General features: G+C 37.8%; 1 protein-coding gene across 1 annotated transcript in view; it reads left to right on the plus strand.

Annotated features, from left to right (window-relative positions):
• Window positions 1-354: 354 nt before the first annotated feature.
• LOC109064115 (rho guanine nucleotide exchange factor 25-like) overlaps window positions 355-23770 on the plus strand; it is a 64019-nt gene continuing 40603 nt past the window's right edge. The window contains exons 1-2 of the mRNA XM_042750115.1: window positions 355-962; window positions 3173-3311. Of these exons, the coding sequence (XP_042606049.1) occupies window positions 720-962; window positions 3173-3311 (382 nt within the window). The 5' untranslated portion in view covers window positions 355-719. The remainder of the gene's footprint in view (window positions 963-3172; window positions 3312-23770) is intronic.

Raw genomic sequence — 23770 nt, forward strand, 5'->3', positions numbered from 1 at the left:
TCCTCAAGCTTTTGTTGTAAGTTTTAAAGTGGGCAGCCATTATGAATTATACCTGACAGCTTCTGTGTCGGTGCCCTGAGCCCTGCACAGCTGCCTTATTTGGGTTATTTGCTGCTTTTTATGCTTGCACCATGCCAAAAGCCATGTGTCATCCATTCAGACTGGATAGGAAACAAGAAGAGAGAATGACGGTGAAAGTACAAGAAGAAAAGGAGGAGGACGAAGAAGTAGGAGATAGAGGAGGAGGACAGAAACTTGAGGATTGTTCTAAGAATCAGTGTGGTGTTGTGCAAGGGAGGCACAATAGAAGATGAAATTGATGTAGAGAGGGTGGAGAGGAGTCTGCTGAAGGGGTGGTAGTTGCACGCAGCCAATGACAATCCAGAAAGGCTGACTCATGAGCGGTTAGATGTTCTGTTCACAAAAGGTCCCAAAAGCCAAGGAACTTGCAAAAACAAGTTACTTTTCTCAAAGGAAAGGAAAGGAGAAAGAACAGAAAGCTATCTTTACAGTTTACTGTGGTGTGGTTAACCCTCTCTCAAGAACAACCCTGGCTTTAGGAGGAAGGGGAGAAAGGCCTGACTGAGACCCACAGCAAGACCTTCCCACCTGTGTGAAGGACAGGAGCCAGAGAAGACGCTTTAGTTTGGGCAACAGCACTCTCTCGTCCACTTTAAACTAGACAAAAACAGACCATCCTCCTCCGTAATTCATTTTTTATGTGCAAGAGCGTTCCAGAGGATCATAAAAAATTGGAGCTGGGCTGTGAATCAGCTCTGGCACGACAAACCATAAGAAACAGAGGGATTTTGAAAGAGGGAGGGAATATCGACAAGGAGATTGACAAAGACAGAGGCTGCTTGAATATGAAGTCTCTTCCAAAGAACCAGGGACGAACCGACCAGATTTTGGGTGCTATGGCAGATATGCTGACATCTCTGGCGATACCCAATCAGAAGTGGGTGAGTGACTTCTGTTGCCTTTCACATTTGTACTTAGTTGTTGAACAATATTAATGCAACACACATGTGACTATTGCACAATAATGTCTTTCCTAATTTTGCATTTTGTGCTTTGAGAGGCTTTAAGTTTTATTTTAAGTAGCATTTGCTTTCATATATGTAAACAAGATTTGTATGTAACTCAAAATAATGAACGGCAGCTGGTTTTGCGTGTTTGGAGAACAATTCACATGCATTTTAAATGTACTGTAACTTAGCATGGTCATAATCATAATTCACGGGGCAGTTCCTGTTATTTATTCAGAGATGATAAAGATTAACGTTCAGTGAAATCAGAAAAAGATGCATGAAGGATACGCTTGTTGTCAGTCATCCAATCTAACTGGCGTGAGTTCTGTAATTAATGTGAGCCAGTTTAAAAAAGGAACTATTTGCAGACGTGCTCCAGATTGTGTAGTTGTAAATTTGAGGAAAAGAAATGACAGATGAACTTAAAATGTGAAGTGTGTGCTTCCTCAGTACGTGTGTACAGCTTCAGAAAAACAGTTGATAGAACAATTAAATGACCCTTTGTTTGTGAACATCCATGTTTAAAATCAATGGCATCTATCAAACGAGAAACACATCACAGATAGGAAAAGAATTGAGGGATAAAGAGTGAAGTCAGTCAGAGAATGACGGAGAAGCAGAGAAAACTATGCAAGACCGTGACCTGGCGGGTTGCAGTGACACACGAAAGACACTCTCCTGGGTGTTTAGCAGGAATTTAGAGCACTTGCAGCCACAGGAAACTAGTGCTGATTAAGACATCTCCTCATAAACAAACACACTCATGGCGTCTTCTCAAAATAGCTGTCAAGCTGTAGGTCTGATTGGCTGTTTACTGGTCTTTAAGGCTTTCCAAATAATTTTTTTCTGAATCATGTAACTTTTTTATATATATATATATATATATTCAGATAGTTCAAATAGTTTAAGAGCAACAATGCAGAGGGTTTAAAATACCACTCTTTTGCGTTTTTAGTTCCATTACACTTGCCAAAATAAAGTCTGAGGAGGAAAGCATTTGTGTGAGGAATGTTAAGACTGGATGGTAGGAAACCTTCTGCTAAGAACATAAAAGTAAATATGACATACATAAAAATGTCCCATTTCACTATTAGTCTATTGGATAAAGAATCCCCAAAACATTATTGTTATCTTGCAGTTACAGTCAACCTTTGGATAGCTTAAATATTTTTCTCTAAAATCTTAATCTTTATTGGGAGTCTTCAGTATTTGTTATGGCTCAACCTAGGTAGGGCAAAGAGAACAGCACTATAAACATACTAAATGTATGATGAATTAAAGGGCAAAAATGTCCATCTATGTGTGTATATGTACACACACATACACACCATTCAAACATTTGGGGTCAGTAAGCTTTTCTTTATAAGGAAACCAGCAAGGATGCATTAAATTAATCAAAAGTGACACCAAATCAGCATATTAGAATGATTTCTGAAGGATCATTTGGCACTCAAGACTGGAGTAAAGACTGCTGAAAATTCAGTTTTGCCATCACAGGAATAAATTGCCTTTCAAAATATATTACAGTTTAATATATTAAAACTTTTTTTTTTTATTATTGTAATAATACTTCACAATAGCACAATATTGCTGTATTTTGATGCAGCCTTCGAGGGCATAAGAAAAGTCATTCAAAAACATCACTAAACTGAAACTGTAATATAAACATGTTTAAACATTCTTTAACCATTGTGTGTGTGTGTGCGTGACTGTGTGTGAAAATATTAAATAATTAATTAAATCAGTAAATAATTAAATAAATATGACCCTGGCTGTGAAAATCCAGCTTAAAGTCATGATTTTGTGATTTACTGTTTTCTGAAATCATCCTTCATAAGGTAAAGAACATTCTGTGAAAATGTAACCTTATCTTTTATATAGACTGAGTAAGGCCATGCCAAAGATTAAAATCATAGTGAAATTAATGGTTGAAATCAAACTTTGTGAAAGCTTTTGAGACTTTAGCCTGGATTTCACAGACAGGGTCACAAATATCTAATATCTAAAATTAAATATGTAGTTTTCAAATCTCCCATCATTATTAAAGTTTATATATATATATATATATATATATATATATATATGACAGCTGAAAATACACATTTCAAGTATAATTTGTGACTGTCCATCTTTGGTCGTAGAACTCAGAGGGTATTGAGCACCTGGGTGTGACACAGGAACAGAAAACAGGAAAACAACGCCCATGGGACGCAGAGGGACTGAATTGGGATGATATGTCCCGGGACAGCCTGGAAAGAGTACGAAGAAGAGACAGAGCAAGTAAGACACAACAGCCATATTTGGTAAAATGTTGCTTGACTTGACTATTAGCAGGTTAAAGATACACAAAAAGAGTTGCCAGTCATCAAATCCAATGTGATGGATATGGAGCCAAGGCACATTTAAAAAAAAAAAAGAAGTTTGAAGTTTGAAGATTGACTTGGCGCAATCTTGACCTTGAGTAACAAAGGAGTGTATGCCAGTGTTGATGTTGACGTAAGGCCATGTTCCTGTTTAAAACAGCTATATCATTTCTGTTTGAACTACGCCTCACTTCCATGTGATATCATGAGTTGTTTTGATCTGTGCAATATGCTTAATGACAGAGTGATATCCTTATTATGGGCTGAAAAAGGCGTCTTTCTGCTTCACTCAACCCGCAGTACAAACAAACATTCTGGCCTACAGTGTTTAGGGTTTGCCAAATATTTACAAGTGCAGTTAACACTATCAGCATGTTTTGGGTGCTCACATGAAATTATAATGGTTTCAGCATGGGCTGAAAATAATTTCACCGAAGATTTAAAGGTGTAGTTTGCTTTCCCTGAAAAGCGTAAACACTGTGGCGCTATGAAAACATTGATCTGTTTGTTTGACCGTTCCATTTGTGGAATATTAGTAACAGTGGCTGAACCAATGTCATGGGTTTGGGGCTGGACTACCTGTTAGTTTAACCAATGGAAGACGGGGTGTATAAGCAACCTGTTTGAAAACAATCATTCTCAGTACTCGGATGTTACCTTGTTTCTCCAGCCCTTGACCTGGAAATCCTTGATTATGAAGATGTAGCATCTAAAAAAAACAAAAACAAAAATAAATGAATAAATAAATAAAACTAAATAATACCAATAATACAGCGATGCAGTTGATCTTAAACCTCCTTCAACCTTCTAATCTAAGAATATGTGCCTAAAGATGTTTAAAAATTCAGACATTTGAAATAAAACATGGAAAAATAACAATCTGAATAAAATATAATTTAAAATAATTTTGTCCAACTGTGCAATATTTAATGACTGTGCAATATTTAATGACTGCCTAAATAAATAAATAAATAAATACTTAATGGATTCATTATTTTTCCCTTTTCACATCTATAACAATAGCTTTAAGACGTGTTTTACATTTAAGTCAAAGTAAATCATACGTACATACTTCACATAGTTTAACTATGCGTTTTGCTTTTTCTTAGAACAAGACTTTAACAACAACGCCAGTAGGTGGTGACAAGTAACAGTGTATTATGAGTTACTCACTGAATCATTCAAACGATTCCTTCAAACAAACTGATTCATTTAGAAACGAAACAACTGACATGAGTGAGTCACTGAATCATTCAATCAACAGTTTTATTCAAACATACTGCTACATTCTGGAAATAAATGCCAGTAATGTGTTGCTTAAAGTTGAGCAACAATCAATCCCGTTTTTTTTCGTTCAGTAGGGCCTACTCTTGTTAATGCAGCAAAACTATACATATTCACTGGTGATATTATGTCTTACATGAAAGTTACTCATTATTAATTTTTTTGTTTATTGAAATATGTTTACTGTTGCGGTGAATATCATCATGGCCTGCATGGTCATATATTTGTTGACAGCTGGATTCAATTACAGCTGGAAAATGACAGTTTTTTTTTTTTATATGGATTATTATTTTAACTGCAGTCCAACAGTGAAACTCTGAAGGGATAAATAAGGCTAATGATGTGTTTTGGCTGTGAGTGAATTTATGTTAGGTGTAGATAAATTCAGGTAACAGAGCTGTTATCAGATCGGCTCTGTCACAGGCCTAAGCAGGTTTTTAATGAACCACACCCTGTAACGTTACTGCCTGAACTGATAATCAAACTTATTTAATCAAGTTATAGAGAGGAAACGATCTTTGCTAATCTTCCATGACAAAAACTGGATGAAACACTGCTCTGAACAGCTACCAGATGGGAGACCCAGTTGCCTGGCTTTGGCCAATGTCAGCAAAATGCACTACTTGTTGTAGCTATGATTATTTGGAGGTAAACGCATTAAATTGAGTTCATCAGAACAAAAAAGAGCTTTGTAGTTGGATGGGTGCTGAATACTGAGGTATGTGACATGTAGCCAAATCACTAACTGTTCAGGACGAGGCCTAGGATGTTTGTCGCAAATTAGACTGCTTAGATGAATTGCAGTGTCAAAGCTGTAGCTTCTAAATATTAGTTTAAGACATACCAAGAGCAAGCACCAGGGCCCATTTAATCAGGGTTGCTTCTTAAACTTATGTAAGTTTACTTATTTTGTTTACTTCGATGCTGTGAATGAAAACAAAAAATTGTAAACCAAAATTCATAAGTGATGACCGAAATGACTACTTCTCAATAGGATAATTCACCCCAGAATGAAAACTCTTTTGCATGTCATTTATTCACCATTATGTCATTCTAAACCTGTATAACATTCTTGGAGCACAAGACAAGTTCTGAAGAGATTGTAGCACTTGCAATTACACTGAATGAGGACTAAAGCTTTCAAGCTTCAAAAAAGGATGTAAAAGCACCATTATGTGTCATAAACACCAAAAGTAATCAATGACTCCATGCGCTAAATTACAAGTCTTCTGCAGCTGTACAGTAGCTGCAGAACACACTATTCACTGACAATCTTGTCTTCCAGTGAACCATTCACTACCGTGTCTCTATTACCAAAATGGATTAAGTAACCAGAGCTGTGTTTCCCAAAAGCATCATAAGGCTAAGTAGATCATAGAAAGCATTGGCACCAGTGGTCTCTATGATCTACTTATGATAACAGTGCAGATCAGTCCAGGCCAATTGGATCAGTGAGTCATTCAGACTGGTTTTGTGCACTGATTATTTAAGAAGAATTAAATCAAAAGAATGATTTGTTTACAAATTAGATATTACTGTTTCTCTCATGAACATACCAAAGTACGCTTCAAGTGAATAATGATTAAAAGGAATTGTTCATCCAAAAATGAAATTTGCTGAAAATGTGTTCACCCTCTGCCATCCATAAATACACATATATATATATACCTTATGTACATACACCTTCAAATCAGTTTCTCTTTCAAAGCTATTCATAAGGGCTTCAGAACATACAATTGAATCCTGTTGAAAATAGCGAATGGAAGACATCATTCATTTGTCTGCTTTTGTGTTTCACAGAAGAAATTCTATTAGATTTGGAATGACATGAAGGTGAGTTAACAATGACACAATTTTTATTTTTGGGTCAACTGTTGCTTTAATAGCAGCCTGTTTAACCAAATAAGTTCTCAAAAGAGCTTTAGCCATTTTGTAAGATGCCGTCTCTTCGAGTTAATACTTTTCAGTTCCCCATCAATAAGATCTGAAGGGCTCAAAGTGAAATTTCCATTCCTTGCTTTGTCTATGGCTAAAGAGGCCCCTGCAGTACTAGAAGAGCTGGAGGCACAGGAGATCACCCATCTGTTAAAGATTAGAAACAAGATGCCGTTTAGCAACTTCAGTGGAATCACAGGACAGTGCCAGCATTCACTAAATCACATGCAGACGTGTAGCTTGCACACATTCACCCTCTTTTTTTTACACCATTTTCTTCTCTTCCTTACCAAAAGCTTATGTCCGGCAGTCCATTCAGGACATTTTAATTGGATAGAAGCCCGCAAGTCTTCACTAAATCCTCAAGCTTCACTTTCCACTCTAGGAGTCTTGAAGCATGTCATGTAGCTCTTTCATAACAGGGTTGACTGTGGATGATGACACAAATGTTCAAAACGATATGTATGCCCTTCAATTCTTTTCTTTTGTCTGGTTGAATGCTGGAAATCCGCAACAAAAGGAGGCAGCTAGAGCAGATTTTTCCAAGGTAAATGGCTCACATTAACAGTTTCCTGGGCCTATGACCTCAGATAGTAAGTGACATAACCAGATCCCTGTGCTGAGATAAATTTGCTTTAAATCTTGAGAAATATTTCACTTTTTAATATTGCAGTGCACTGAGAATTATTTGTGGTATATCATTTTTGTATTATTCGTTTTTAGTGGTTCATGTGAGTTCAAGGCTGAGTCTCATAACTCTAGCGCAGTATTTTTTGTTCGTAATTATTTTATTCATTTTCTTCATTCATTATTTAGTTACAGCAAAGCTGTTTGGCTCTGTCGTGTGTTGCTGATGTATCTTTCTCATGCATTCAAAAAAATAATCATGCTTTCATCGCTGCAGTAGAAGATGCTTGCTGTGCAAACAAAGATTTTTGGGGTGCTGATATTTGACAAAAAACATTATGTAGCGGTGTATCTCAAAAATCCTCAATATATGGTTTGTTCTGCAAGAAAATTTCATCCATTCATAAGTTGGCCCATTATAAAGACCCCTTAGACTAAAAAAACAACAACACACAGCTGGGGGAATGTGGTGTCAGAATTCCCAAGTGACCCATAGGCTAAGTGAGTCCCAACCTTAAAAGGGCCTTTGTTACCACAGCTTTGGAGCTGCACTGCCACACTGGGGAAAATTGGTGGTGGTTGCCTCAGGGTTTCCCAGTGTGTGTGTGTGTGTGTTTTCATGTCTATATGTTTTACTGAGTTTGATGTGGTGGTGTGTTGTTGATTAAAATAAAATTATGTTTTGTTTTTGGTGTATTTTGATGTGTTTATGCAGTTTAAGGTTAAAAAAACACATTATTTTCCACATAATGTACATTATTGTTGCTCCTCTATGCCCCGTCTTTCTCAAAAACGCATCAGTTTTACAAAGCTCATCGTTCTGAAAAACGATGTGTGCTCTGACTGGCCAGCTATCCAGTGTGTTGTGATTGGCTGAATACTTCAAGCGTGTGACGGAAATGTCACGCCCCTTACCATACTGTGATGTCGTCTCTCGGCACGACGAGACAAAAACAATAAAACCCATTACTAACAAGGCATTTATTGCATTCAGTGGGGACATAATTACTGATTATACTGACTTATACTGCCTTTTTATGCGTTGCGTATCGCGCAGCATAAACATAAATCCATGTTGTGATCAGAGAAACAACAAACAACAAGCACTACTCTACACTGCTCAAAACTCATGCATCAGTGGCAAATTCTTTAAATATAAATATAAAAAAACATACTTAGGCTTTGAGTCAGAAGTGCCAGACTGTCCTTGCAAAGTTGGAACTGCCCCACTTTATAGAAAAAGCCTTTGTGTGTAGATGGATTGTAGGCTACTCTGAAGGTTCAGGAAACAGTCCTCGTCCTCCATAAAATGCGCTGCACACATCTGAATATTTGGGTTGAACTGTTCTGGAACAGTGTTATAAATACAACTTAACCACTGATTTCTAGTTGTGTCCTCTTTTGGAAGGCAAAGTAGTTTCGCTTTCACAACGAAACACACAGTGTACACACGGCGGGCTAGAGAGCGGCAACCACATTTGACAACCCCGGGCTGTACTCCACTTTGTCCACGGTGAAAGCCGATCTGGCGATCCACGGCACAAAGTTGATGTATTTCCTCAGCGACCAGCACAGATCAGCTCCAGGCATGAGTGAAGCAGATGTCGTCCTCTTTTGGAAGGCCAAACAAAGTAGTTTTGCTTTCACGATGAAACACACAGCCTCTCCACAACGTGGTGGCACGGCAACAACAACACTACAGTGAGAATTAAAGTTACGCCTTCTTTCTTTGCATGAACATTTTGGTGGTGTTATGCAAATCTTCCCACACAGTGATGTAGAGATGTGGGGGTGTGTTTAAAATTTTAGGAAGGCGTGGACAAGTCTTAACTTTTGTAAAGAATATCTCTTTGGATTTGAGACTTTAGTCTTTGCAACTTTAGGGATCTTATCTATTCACTAACAGCTTGTAACCCTCCAAAAAGAAAGGAAAATTGCATCATATGACCCCTTTAATGCATGTCAAAACTTTATTAGAACATAACCATTGACATTTATTGCTACAGTGTGTCTATTATCCAACCTAACTTCCAAAATTCAGAACTGAAGTAGCGGCATCCTTTAAATTAATGAGAAAGAATTGGCCACACCCCACAGATAATTGATCGGAAATGACAGGATTAGACATTTACTGAAATTAAATAAGTAAGAGGCAATGCATTTTGGTAAGTGGTAAGTCCTTCCACCTTGGTCCAGAACAACTTTTAGAGTATCTGTATATCATTTGGTTGTTTTATTGCTCATTCTATCATTCTGTCTAATAATGTTCGGTCATTCTGTCTATCTGTGTATCATTCTGTTGTTTATCTCTCATTCTGTCCATTTATTATTTTATTTACACTGCAATAAAAAAGTTTGAGGTCAGTTTTTTCTTAAAAGAAATGTATACTTTTATTTACCAGGAATACACTAAATTAATCAAGAGTGACAGCACAAACGTTTACGTTGATTTCTATTTCAATTCAATGCTGTCCTAAATGCATCAATAAAATGTTTTAGTAGTTTCCACAAACATATCAAGCAGTGTTTTCAACATTAATAATAAGAAGAAATGTTTCTTGAGCACCAAATCAGCACATAATGATTTCTGAAGCATCATGTGACACTGAAGATTGAAGTGGCTGCTGAAAATTCAGCTTTGCTATCACAGGAACAAATAACAATTTAGAATATATTAAAATCTATGATGCCTGTTAGCTGTCATTCACTCTATAGTTCTGTCATTCTATCTGTTTCACTCATCTTCTGTTCTTCTGTCTGTCTATTGTGCTACTGTTTTCTGCCCTTTAAAACCTATGAACTTCAAGAATTTTAAACCATTTTATTTGGCTTTGTCAAGCCAACATTCTAGTCAAAGTTTGCCTTTCTAGTTCAATGATTTTAAGGAATTTATCTTATTATAATTTTCATCTGAATTCTACTTAATTAAAATGACATTTGAATTGCAAATCTTCATCATTTTGCGACCTCAATTCAAATTCATAAATCCTATTGGATTTAAAATGCATTCTCAGTTTCATTTCTAAATGGTAAAAATATGTGGCTCTGAGCATTGCACATCATGGGCATAAAATAAAACAGAAAAAAAGATGTCTATATAGAAAGAAAAGACATACAACTAAATCCAATTTAGGTCAAAGCATATATCCAAAAACAAGAGTTGATAAGGAGCACCGACATTCTCTCGAGTTAATGCTCCAGAGCAGGAGACACAATGATAGACTGCTGGCCTCTAGGCCACAAGCCAAACCTTCACACCCAGTAACCATCAGCCATCATCCTCTCAATCAGCTCCTAGAACAGTTTAAGTCTGTGTCAGGAACAGCATAAAGCTGTAGGGCTGTTTGTATATTTCTTGGCGTTGTGTTTATCCACTGGATGTTGATATATGGTTACTGTTGGGTGAGCTGTATCCCGTTGTTGAAAGATCTGTGGTTTAGGATGGAGTCTGGGAATCATGTGGTGGACGTTGGTCTGTTTTGTTTTGCCTCTTTGGTGCTAACTGTTGCTTTGTTGCTCATTAATCAGAGCAGAGGTTGCTTCACCTTCCCCCAAATGCCTTAGCCAAGTCCTCATGATGAACAGCTCTCTGGGGAGATAGTCTTTGATCTAAAGATGAGAAAAGGGTAGCCTGACATTGTTGACTCTTTTGGCTACAGGGTTGAGAGAACAGCATTCATGCAGACAGAGACAGCGGTCTGCAGAGATCAGACCTAATGATCTGCTTCTTTATGTATCAGGGAACACAACTGGTCCACAGATAGCATTTCCACACTTTGATATTTTATGAACAGAAATCCCAGGATGAGATAAAGGACAGAGAGGAAATGCATGCTGTTCTAGTCATCAGAATATGGAAATGGTAGCAGGAGTAGTTTGGAGTCTGTGTGTAGTATAATTTAAAACAGATATGCCTTACATAATCTTTGCATTAATTTGTTGTTGAATGGACTGAGTTGCATGTCTAGATGGTAAGAAGAATTGTGTTTATATTGTATAAACCTATAAGTTGAAATATCTCATCACTAATCTTTGAAAATCCTGTAAATCCTCCTCAGGACATTTTAGTGGCTAGATTTATGTGTTCTGGGGGAGAGTATTCAGCTGAGGTTCATCTGTTTAAGTACAGTATGCAAAGGAGGAGAGGGATTGTGGGAGGCACCGCTATATGTTTCCCATCAATCTACACAGTACAGTTGACAGTATGTATGTATGTCTATGAATGACATGTATTTAAATGTGCATTTGTGTCTCATTTTTAGTTCATTTATTGACCACATCCTGTTGAATTGGAATAAGTTGTGTTGATGGCTCCGTTTTGAAGATAGATTGATCTCGATAGACTCTAAATGGTGCATATCCCTTGTATCTGAATATGTGTGTGTGTGTGTGTATGTGTACATTTTTGTATATATTTTTGTAAGAGTCCTGGCCAATCTCTTGGCTGGGGTTGGGAGACAGACCAGCAAACAAAGTGCAGAGCATACAACACCAGCTCACTGCAGCCAGCCGGCTTTTTGCCAGCTGTCTCCCTGTTCTCCCACACTGCTGCCTATTCATGCAGGCCTTAATTGGAGCTCCTGCTTTTAGAAAGAGAAAGAATGAGAATTCGAGAGGTCTGAACATCCCAATAAAAACACAGTTTGGTGAAGGCACTATACAGTAGGATTTAGAATGGGTTGGAGAAGGGGATTGAGAAGACTAAGTCACTTTACCTCATTTTCATCTATACATGTTGATGTAAACGAACTTGGGACAGCTGTATTGGTCATTGCATGATTGCATAATTACATATTTAAACTTGCTGACCTTGAACCCTCTGCTACTAACATTTTCACTGTTCCTCCTGTCACTGTCAAAGCTGTCAGACCTTGAACCATTGTTTGTGTAATTAGCATGCAGTGAGCAACGCCAGAATCCATCATCATCAGTATGTGCAAAAACAAGTTGGAGGGGAGTGGGTAAGCAGAGCCAACACTACTTTAAGCTATTTGTCAATCCATTTTTCATTTCATGTACTTAAATATGAGTGGACATTGATAAATGTAATCTTTGACAAAATCATTTTTGAGCCTCCCATCATAATAATGACATTTGCGTGAGTTTTGCTGATGAATTATTGAATGGAAACCTGTTTGAAAATTATATTTGCGGTTTTGTATTGCATATTCTTATGTTTGAATGCAGTGTGTATGAGGATGGGTGAGGATGAGTTTATGTGTGTGCTTGAATACAGTATGTGCGTGCCGGGGCAGACTCATAAATGGAGGCAATGAAGTGGGGAGAATAAATAAATAAACAGAAACAGGAAAGGGTGAGGGAAGAACAGAGGGAGAGGAAGAGGAATGAGAAGATAAAAAAGGCTTCTATGGGTTTTAATGCACTATTCATCTCACATTCTTTCTTTGGTTATTTTACCCTGTTGCCATGGAATTTTAAGATGTATCTGTGATGAATATTACAATATTCAAATGCCAGACATGATTTATTACAACCTTAAAATTGTGTTGTAGACTAGGAAAGTGCCTTTCAGATCATGCACATTCTTGTAAGTTTAACAGAAAAATAAGATACTGTAAAAGCCTGTCTATTGGTTAACCAGACATTACATTATTGTATTTTCAATCAGAAATTATATGAAAATTCAATGGGACAATTGAGTGAGCAGCTTACCTTAGTGGTTTCTACCTTAGAGTTGTATTTGTTTTATTTTATTAATATGTTTAAATAAAAAATTTTTTTATATTTAAATAGTTGTCAGTGAAGTTAATGTTTATAGCACTATTTTTATATTTTTCTTACTCAAATATTACTCATATATAATATATATCATTAGAAAATTATATGAATATGTATAATTATGTTATGATTAGTAATTAAGATATATTAATATTAAAATGATTGTATTTTGCTGTAAAAATGCATAAAATACAGGATAAAAGTGCGTTTATCAGTGCATATTTTCATCAGACACTCTTAGAAAGGCCAATGAAAAGCCTGTTTCTCAGTGTCCACAAATCACAGAGAAAGATACTTTAGAGGGGTAAAGACTTGCCAAGGCACATAGTATACACTCCCTCTACTGATCAGAGATGTTAATGCAATCTATACTGACAGCATAAGCTTTTAGTGTGCGCCTCCTTATTTATCATAAGGTCACATGGTTGAGATATAAATTAGTTTTTTTTTACAAAGTAAATACAGTGCAAAAGATTACATTCTTCCCTGTACCTGTTTAGGCAGCTATACTGTACACTGTGTTGGTTTTGAGGGAGGTATCTGCCTCCGAAATGATTCACTTGCATGCCTTTAAAGAAACAACATGCTGTACCTCATCTGGAAGAGCAAACAAAACAAGCGCTCAGAACAGCTTAACTAAATTTGCACTCCTGTCATGGTTAATTTCCTCAAGTATTGCAAAGAGAGAACGCAAACTGGTTAGCGGGGAAGAGAGAAAACTTGACTCGTGATCGTACACAAACATCACCATGCAAGCTACTTGTTGTCATAGCCATGCAACTCCCTTTCTCTTGCTGTGGTCATCAGTGTACACTTGAAGTGAGAAGGAACAAAAACAGGACAGGACTGCTTGTTTGATGTGTGGCATTAATCTTTGCATTCTATGGTGTGCCTTTGAAATGGCTTTTTCGGTTTCAATTTAACTTGTCTTCCTTTTAGCCAAATCAAAATACTGTTTGTTCTTTTTGTAGTTGGATTATAAGAGAGAAAATGCAGCTTTATTCTTGCAAGTAAAATCCTCTGCCATTCACGTCACAGGCAGACAACAGCGTGATGTGTTGCGGTTTACAACACTGCAACCTGGTGGAGGTGTTAAGGGGCTGACAGCAATTTTGCGGTAACAAGGTAATGTCATTCGTTTGCAATGAGAGTTGTCGATTTAAGGTGACAGGAGTGACAGTGATGGGCCGACTAAGTTGTTTACATGCAGGTTTATAAGGGAGCCAGAGTAGGTTTTGAATAGTCAAGCTACAGTTTCCATCTGTCTGTCCAAATATGACATTATGCGTTAACAAATACTTTAGGATTAATAATGTATGTCACACGTCATCTCTGTCTTTCAGAGCAAGCACACAATGCTGAGGCTAATGGTAATCTGATTAATATGTATAATGCTGAACAAAGCCAATCTACAGTCACATTGTCTAAGTCTGATAGTCTGCCTTTGAACTGGAATGATTGACTAAAGTGTCCAAAAAATATGAATTATTGCTTTAATCTGACTGAAACCAAATTGTTGAATAGCATGCAAATGCACTTACTGTCTTACATGCAAGATATTTTGTGCCTGTAATGAAAGTTTTAACTGTAAATTATTTTATATACAAAACAGGTGGTTTGACTTTGATGCATTGTGTGTATTCTGCATGTGGTCATCTCAGTTCTGATGTTTTATCTTCCTGGTGAGGGAAATGTTTGTTGGCTTCTTTAGTGAATTCTCCATTCTCATTGGCTGTATCGCACTTATATGGAGCCTCTCTGCTTTTCTGGAATAGACACTGGGTAATTGGGCTCTGGAGAGAGACTAATTCCATCAACACACACACAAACACACACACACACACACACACACAAACTCAGCAAAATCCCCAGCTGCTCATGTACTCTAGAAGAGGCCTGCACTCCATTTCCTGCTCCTCTTCACCATTAGCATCACATTCCAACACACATTTTGCTTACACGCGCCTTGTCTCTTTATAGAGCTTTTCACACTTGACACTCTTTAAGGGATAGTTCAAAGAAAGTTGAAAATTCTGTCATCATTTACTTATTTTTCAAATTTCTATCTTCTTCTGAACACAGAAGAAGATATTTGAAGAATGCTGTTAACTAAACAGTTTTGGTGACCATTGACTTAGATTGTATGAAAAAAAAAAAAAAACACTGAGACATTTCTCAAAATAATTCATAGATGTTTGGAATGAAATAAGGGTGGGTAAACGATGACAGACTTTTAATTTTTTTGGTGTACTATCCCTTCAACCCAGGGTCATTCTTGGGTTATTTTGTTCTAGCTATATTTCACATTCTTCATACATTATGCTTTCATCTTGGTTTTAATCTTAGGCCATCAGCTTTAAAGATTTTATATTGTACATCTCTAAACCCCAGGTTAATGTTAATGTCTTCTATACATTAACATATCTATGAGATTACACTAAAACACACTTCACTTAAAACAACCCAAATTTGGTTAATTATGGACAAACCCAGCGATTGGGTTGCTTTGACCCAGCAGTAAGGTTAAATGTTTCACCTAACCAGCTGGGTAGTTTTATTTAACTCAACTATTGTTTAAAAATTTCATCAACATGAAATCAACATTTATTATGAACATTTATTAAACTGCTTATTAATAAATGTTCACCGTTTGATTATTAGTCATGCCTCTAGTAATTATGCATCTGATTTGTAATTTCCAACCTATTTTGGGTTCGTTCAAAGCCAGCCATATAGTGATTTTTAAACAATAGCTGAGTTAAATAAAACTGCCCAGCAGGTTGGTCAAACATTTAACCCAGCTGCTGGTTCAAAACAACCCAGTCGCTGGGTTTGTCCATATTGAACCCAGTTTGAGTTGTTTTTAACCCAGCATTTTTTAGAGTGTAGTAAAAGTAACCAGGTTGAATCCATCTTTTATGGATTTATCAGGAGTTATTTAAATTTTCTGTAAAATATATTTATGCATTTTTGTGGCAATTGTGCTTATGATTTATTTATTTATTGTGTATAATATAATTATTCTTTTAAGTTTAAATATTGCTTTTTTTTTTGATTATATGTGATTGTGTAGATCTTCTCTTGTAGTCACAAGTGTTTTAAAACAAACAGCAAAAATAATAGTGTCTTCAGTTCACAGATTTATCATTCAACAGTTTGAACTATTCTCTCATATGCTAAAATTGGACAGTTTGTGAAAGTTTGGGGTACTCAGGTAGTTTAGGATTGGTAAACAACTCATAATCTTACAACAATCCTAATTATTATTGCTAATAAAACTGGCCTTTACTACTGGTTATGTCTGGTAGGGAAAGCCCTTAGGCCAGTTTTACCTCAATAACAATCCCACATTGATTGTGTTAAAATGAGATTGTAAGTCACCAGTGCTGCAACAGAACATTCAGTCAGAGGTGACAGGCACACAAACTCACACTCACCACCTTGTATCATAGCCTTCAAGATACATAAACACAGTCACATATGATCAAAACCTATAAACATACTATTTGAAACATGATATCTGCATTCACCACACCCAACTCTGTGTGTCTTCCCAGGCCTGTAACTTTCAAAACTAATCAAACAGCAACTATCTTTATCCCGGCACCCTCGTGTTCTGTAAACCCTGTGTACAGTAAACACAGCACACCAGTTCCTCGTCCCAGCAGGTCTGTGAACGCCTCTCTGAGTGGAGGTAGTTGTAGTGAGAGAATCTCTATTAGTCCGGTATTCCTGAAATAATTACAACATGCAATCAAGCTCACTTTCAGATTTTATTTTCCACCTTGTTTATCTTGGATGTGACTCATGAGGGTTCGAATTAGGACCAGGCGTCTGAGATCTTCTAAAATTATGTGCTAAAAAAAGTCCAAGACAGATGGTTGAATAGAAAGGAGATCAGAGAGAGAGAGAATTTTGTGAAGAGATTTTAAATGCAAGATGAAGGGGATAATAGGGGGAGTGGGAGCTGTATCCTGGAATAGCCAGCAAGTCGAGCTGCTAACTCCACCCCCTCACCCCCCTCATTCTCTCGCCCGCTCTAACTCTCTCTCTCTGGCAGTCTTACAGTCTGTCATTTGAGCAGACAGTGAGAGCAGGAGGGAGGGAAAACAGGGAGACTGAGCTGTGCTTTTGCCTGCCGTTGACTCATCTTGTGCAGTGACAGCCCGAGACTGGACATCTGGACGGTGTATGATTCTCTAACAGACTAGCAGGACATTCACTCCTCTTGGGATTTGTTTTGAGGTTCTCCCACACACCTCTTTGGAATTACCGCTACAGGGATATCCCCAGTGTGAACGTGCGCATGTGATGTGCCATGCCCATGCCTGCTAATCTTGTGGTCAGCGACTGGGGTAGACCATGAAGGGGGGCCACCACCATCGGGGCTGCGCCTGCCACCACTTGTTTCGAAAAGTCCTGGCAAAGTGCGGCTGCTGTTATGCCCGGGTCAGAGGTCAGTGACTTTAACACTGTCATGGTGGACTTGATTACAGAGATGAAGGATAAGAAAACTACTACTATGCTTTGAGTTTGCAACTTGTTTGAATGCTATTCTTGGTGTCTTTCTCCTACACTGGTGTTCTGATTTTCTTATTTTTTCTATGATGTTCTTCAATGCTTCTCGCATTCCATATTTGCTCATCTACCTAGTCTCTGAAGTGATTATTGAGTGTCAGTGTATTGCATTGCATGCGTGTCGGGGGGATTCACTTCTTTTCTTCTGCTCACGCTCAGCTGGAGCAACAGATGTCTGTCACTTCTCCTGGTTACGGCTTCCCCTCACACTTTTCATCTCACTCCCCCTCTCATGCGATTATCGAGCAGTGAGAAACGGCATGTATGCATTAGATGGAGCATGTTTACATGTAAGACAGGGTGCCATGTGTTCAGGGGGGGTTTTGGTGCAGCACGTGGGTGGATGAAACCCTGGGGGTTGCACAGAAACATTCCTTCCTCTGTTCAACAGTGAGATTTTGACTAGGGACACCCTGCGTTTCTCTACCTTCCTTTTTGGTTTGTCTTTCAGCATTTTCAGCCAGTCATGGAAGTGTCTGCTAATAAAATGATAGTTCACCCCAAAATTTTGTCATCATTTACTCACCCTCAGTCCAATGTCAATCCAAACCTTTATCTTTTTTTGTCTATACCATGAAAGTCAGTGGGGCAGAGTTGTTTTGGATCCCAGTGACTTTCATTGTAGGGACAAGTACAGTTATTCAAAATATCTTCTCTTCTGTTACACAGAGGAAATAAAGTCATACAGGTTTGGAACGACATAAAGGTAAGTAAATAATGACACAATTTTGTTATTTGTGTGAACTCCATCTTTAAAGTTGCAGTAGCGGGTTCAACTTTAAGTAAAATATGATGTGTTAAATGGCAGCTGGAAAATAATCTATACAATAAAAAAAAATTTACAAATCTGTTTTCAATCTAAAATTGTGTAAATTTATGTAAAACGCAATACTTTAAAGCTTTCTCCGTGTGCTTTTTAATGATCGTTTTGACTCTGCGGGGCTCTGGCATAGTTCAGATGCCTCTAGTTTAATCTCCAGTGCTTATGTAATGGATATTCTTCCTCTTAACCAGAGTATGTGCTTTCTACCTTCACTTAGGATCATCTTAGTTAACCTCAGACATCATTCTGAAGTCGTGCCAAACCGTGCAAGCCATGTAAAGGCTGCAAAGTTTCTGAAATAGCTGTTAGTTAGGGATGTTGCCATTTGAATAATCCAGCTTCCCTGAAGAAATGTCAAAGAAAGAAAGAATAATAAATTTGAATTTACTTTATTTCTGTACTAAAACAGTTTTAACCCTAAATATTGAGTGGTTGGCCTTATCATGTTTATATCAAATGACTATTAATAAACTATTAATTTTATCATTGAAACCCAACTATTATTGCTCACAGAATAAGTTAATCATGTCTAACTGTGAATAGTGCATGTATACAGTGTAGAAAACTACTTTGCATAACACTACGCCAATATAACTCCAAGACGACTGCAGTGTCAGTCAAAAAAAAAAATAATCCATGGAAAGAGAATAAAACACCTCTTAAGTGAATAATGGCAGTGTACTTACTTTCACCAGCAAAGATGACCGTCTCGAAGTGACAGTACCCTGTGGTTATGTGTAGCTGATTTCGAATGCTACTCTAATTCAGCAAATATAATTTTAATGTTGGGCATTAGCTTCGGGCTCTCCTCCTTAAATATAAATCACATTAGGAGAAAGCTGTAGGCAGATTGAGATGCTTAAACCCATATGTGACTTCCTCCCACCCTCTCCTTCTTTCACTATACCAGCCTGACTCTCCTGCCTTGGAGATTATATGCCTCTTTCTGACACCTAAGCTCTATTCTCTATGATAGAAGGGAGTATAAATGGCTGGTTTATGTAAGAGCGTTTAATCACGCTTGGATGAGGGCTAAATGTTTATTCAGCCCTGGGAATAATGTACACAACCTGAATGCGCCCGGAGAAGGAGGGCTGTCGACGTGCTGCTTTCTGCATGGTTAAAGGGGCAGACGTGATCACATGTGCGCGGACAAGCTATCAGTCTGGTTAAGTGTCACGCACGTCCCTTTCGAGACCCTACAGATGTCTGAAATGCATGTTCCATACTAAGATTGCAATGCAAACACTTGCATACACCCTCTTTGTTTGGATGTTTATAGGAAAAACAATCTAGATTGTGCAGAGATAATTATCCTCACATATCAGTTGTTCTTCAGTGTTTTTTCCTGTCTGTGAGGGTGTAATGGATGGAAAAGTCCAGAACTTACACTTCCAGGAAGCAACTTCCACAACCTGTAGTAATTTAACCTTTCCACCCCTCTTAAAAAGCACTGTGGTAGTACCACAGAACTTTGATATACACACCATAGTCCTGAATGATTACCGTATGGTAATACTGTGGTATTTTTGGTGCTTTTTTGTTGGAGCTATTCCTTTTGTTTCATTAATTTCTATTTATCTTAGAAATTTAAAGGGTTAGTTCACCAAAAAATTAATGCATCCCTGAATGCATCCTAGGTGTATATGACTTTGTTCTTTCTAATCCAGTCGTAGTTATATTAAAAATTATCCTGGCTCTTCCGAGCGTTACAATGGGAGTAGGCGGGTGTTTTTGTTCAACAGTCTAAAAGTAGTCAAATAAAGCATGCATCTGTAATAAAACGTGCCTCACATGGCTCCGAGGGGGAATAAAGGCCTCCTGTAGTGAAACAATACGTTTTTGTAAGAAAAATATCCATATTTAAAAAGTTATAAACACAGGAAAGAAAAAATACTTCACAAAGATATGAATACTTATAACGTCCACAATACTCAACACTCCCAACCTATATATAAATGTGAGTTATTTTTGCTGTGTTTTTTGTGTGTAACAAGCAGTCCACTGAAGGCGAGTTTAGGAACCCAAGTGCAACTTTATTCCAAAGTAATCAAAACATCCAAACAAACGAAGAAAGACTTGACGTGGCATGAATAGACTTGACTTGGCATGAATAGACTTGAACAGACTTGACTTGGCATGAACAGACTTGACACACCGAAAGCAGGTTACAACATCAATACTCGACAAGGGACAATGGCAAAATGAGTTCTATTTATATCAAACAACAAGGGTCACATAACAAGAACCAACCAATGAGAGTCAGTGCACATGACTTACACAACCAATGATAACGTGACACATGAACCAAAGAACCAATAGCAGGATAACATTAGGGCAAGGGAATCACATGACTAGACAGGGACCATGACTAAACTCCAAAATAAAAGACATGAAAACATGAACATGGAGCCATGGCGGAGCCGACAGAGCAGGAAGCCATGGCAGAGTAGGCAGAGAAGGAAGCCATGGCAGAGCAGGCAGAGCAGGAAGCCATGGCGGAGCAGGTAGGGCAGGAAGCCATGGCGGAGCTAGCAGGACAGGGCAGGTAGGGCAGGAAGCCATGGTGGAGCGGGCAGTGCAGGAAGCCATGATGGAGCTGGTAGGGCAGGGCAGGAAGCCATGGCGGAGCAGGCAGAGCAGGAAGCCAAAGCGGAGCAGAGGACCACCACCTCAGCAGAGCATACAGGAGCAAAGATCCCCACAGTGGAACAGATGACCACCACAGCAAAGCAGGTATAGACCAAGGCAGATCAGGCGGGACTGGAACAGAGAGCACAGAGAGGTTAACAGCGGCCTCTGCGGCTGTAACAGGACAGGCAGAGAGTTCATGGACGGCCTCCATGGTCATGACAGGGCAGACTGTGAGTTCATGAATGGCCTTCTTGGCCGTGACAGGGCAGAGTGTGAGTTCATGAACAGCCTACGTGGCCATGACAGGACAGGCAGAGAGTTCAGAAACGGACGCCGCCACCTCGGGAGGTTCTGCAGTGGATTCCGCCACCTCTGTGGCAGACTCGTGGACAGGAGAGGCCTCTGGGGCAGACTTGTGAATATGATAACAGTATATTTGTATGTATTTTACACATGTTATGCTACTATTTAAAAGTTTAGTGTCAGTAAGTTTTTTTTAAAGAAATTTCTTATGCTCACTAAGGCTCTATTTATTTGATCAAAAATAAAGTAAAATAGTAATTTTGTGAAATATTACAGTTTACTATAACAGTTTTTTTATTTTAAAATTCTGTTTTAATTCAGAAATATTTTCATGAAAACCATATCATATTTTTTTTTTCAGGATTCTTTGCTAAATAGAAAATCTATTTTTCTTTATTTGAGATCCAAATCTTTTGTAACATTAAAAATGTCATTGCTGTCACTTTTGATCAATTTAATGCATGCTTTATGTTTTTAACAAATTTCTTTGTAGGGTGTTTTGCGTACTTGACAATGTCAAAAAGCAATAGCTTGATTCAGTGTAAATTAATGGCTTTTCCCCTCTGATTTAGCATCCCTCATGTACAAACCGTAAGCTTGATTTTTTTAAAGCATTTTATGCATTAGTATAAAAAACCTCAACCACTTCTATAAGCTCCCTAGTGGTGTAGCCATCTTTCCAAAGACCAGGAGAATGCAATCACATAGCTTTTTTAGCCAAACCATCATTCTGGTAATTGCAGAGCAGTGAAAGCTGTTTCTTTTCCACACTGCAGCTGTAGATGGCTATTATTTACAAGCCCAGCAGGAATCCACCATATGACGTTTCCTCTCTCCATCCTAATGAGCACCAAGTTGCATGACAATCATCTGCTCAGACACTATTAAGGTGACCATGACTATGTAGCTGAGACAGTTCCCCACTGATATCTGAATGAAAACATTTGGTTGCAAATAGGGTGTCTGCATGTGTGTCTATGTATCATTCATAGACCCACTTAGAGAATCAATAAACTTGGAACAGAAATCTTGGACGTAATGGCACCATGCATTGACTTTATGAAATCAAGCATCAGCAAAGCTTACAGCTGAGACAGCACATTTCTAAGTAATTGCTATTAGCATCACTCTGAACTTGCAGCTAGAAAGACAATAATGTTATGAGTTAGAGAACAAGAAAGGAAAATAGAAAAGGAGGAAGTAAAGGACGGATGCAAACAATCTGAAGAGACATAACTCAAGAATTGTGTCTGAGCTGAGCTAAGACTTATCTTCTGAAACTTGCTTGGCTCTGACAGAAACAGGAAACTGAGTTTTTACCTCAGGAAAAAACACATCTTTGCTTAAAATGAGCGGGACAAATGAGCTTGTTGTAGATTTTGCAGCTGTGTTCATTGAGAAGAACATTGCCATACAGGCTGGGAACCATTTCAGTAAAAGATTCAGGAATTGCGCCCACTGATTAGCATAGTTGCTTTATTTATTAGCATGCACTGTCTGACTAGTTTTAGCATGCAATTTATGTAAATATCAAGTCCTGCATGGATATTTCCTGGTTAAACTGGATTAGAAGACTTTTTTTTGCCTCAAAATTTAAAGTAGCATAGCTGTTTAGTAAATTTAAGAGAGCCTATACCTGCTAAGATTTTGAAAACTTATGCTCTCTTTAAATGTGAAGTATGCAGTTTCTGTGTCACTTAACAGAAATAAAGAAATAAAGCATAATTTCAAAAAAACTTTGAAAATTCCTCGTACATGACATTATGATTATTTTTATTCTTATAGAATCTTACTATTTATCTGAGACTTGGCAGTAAAGAACTAACATGAAGAAACACTGCAGGTTTTGTGTCTCGAATGAAACCCAAACATTCCATCAAATTCCTTCTTGTAAAAGCACCCCTATAAATGTTTCCCTTGTTTTACCCCATTATCTGTCTCTGCATATTTTGGAAAGTCTTCAAATTTTAGCTTGCACACTCCCCAAACTCCCACTACAGTTTGAACTGGAAAGAGATTGATGGATCTTTAACAAATGCCATAGTAGTTAGTGAACAATAAACTAGGTTAAGAGAAAAAAAAATCTTACAAACTTCACTTTTAATGTGTTGTTACATTGTCAACATATAGATGATTACTTATCTCTTTGTCGTCTTTGGAAGACTGTGGTGACAAATATATTTGAAGCTTTATCTTTTATTTTTCTCATCCTTCTCTCTCAGCATGATCCTGCAAATGCAGCTTGTGTCATGAAAACAAAATGGCCGTCCAAAAATAGCTTTACATTACTGAAATACATGATCTTCAGAGGCATGTAAAGCTTCTTAACCCATCTGCTTTAGGCGGCTGGTGAAGAACGATGCTTTAATGAAGCCCGGGTATGAGCATGTGCTTCTTGTCATGGTAGTGATTAAGAGGGAGACAGTACCACTCTGCAGTAAGTCACAACATCT

The sequence above is a fragment of the Cyprinus carpio genome, chromosome B23 (genome assembly GCF_018340385.1).
Source record: "Cyprinus carpio isolate SPL01 chromosome B23, ASM1834038v1, whole genome shotgun sequence".
Lineage (NCBI taxonomy): Eukaryota > Metazoa > Chordata > Actinopteri > Cypriniformes > Cyprinidae > Cyprinus > Cyprinus carpio.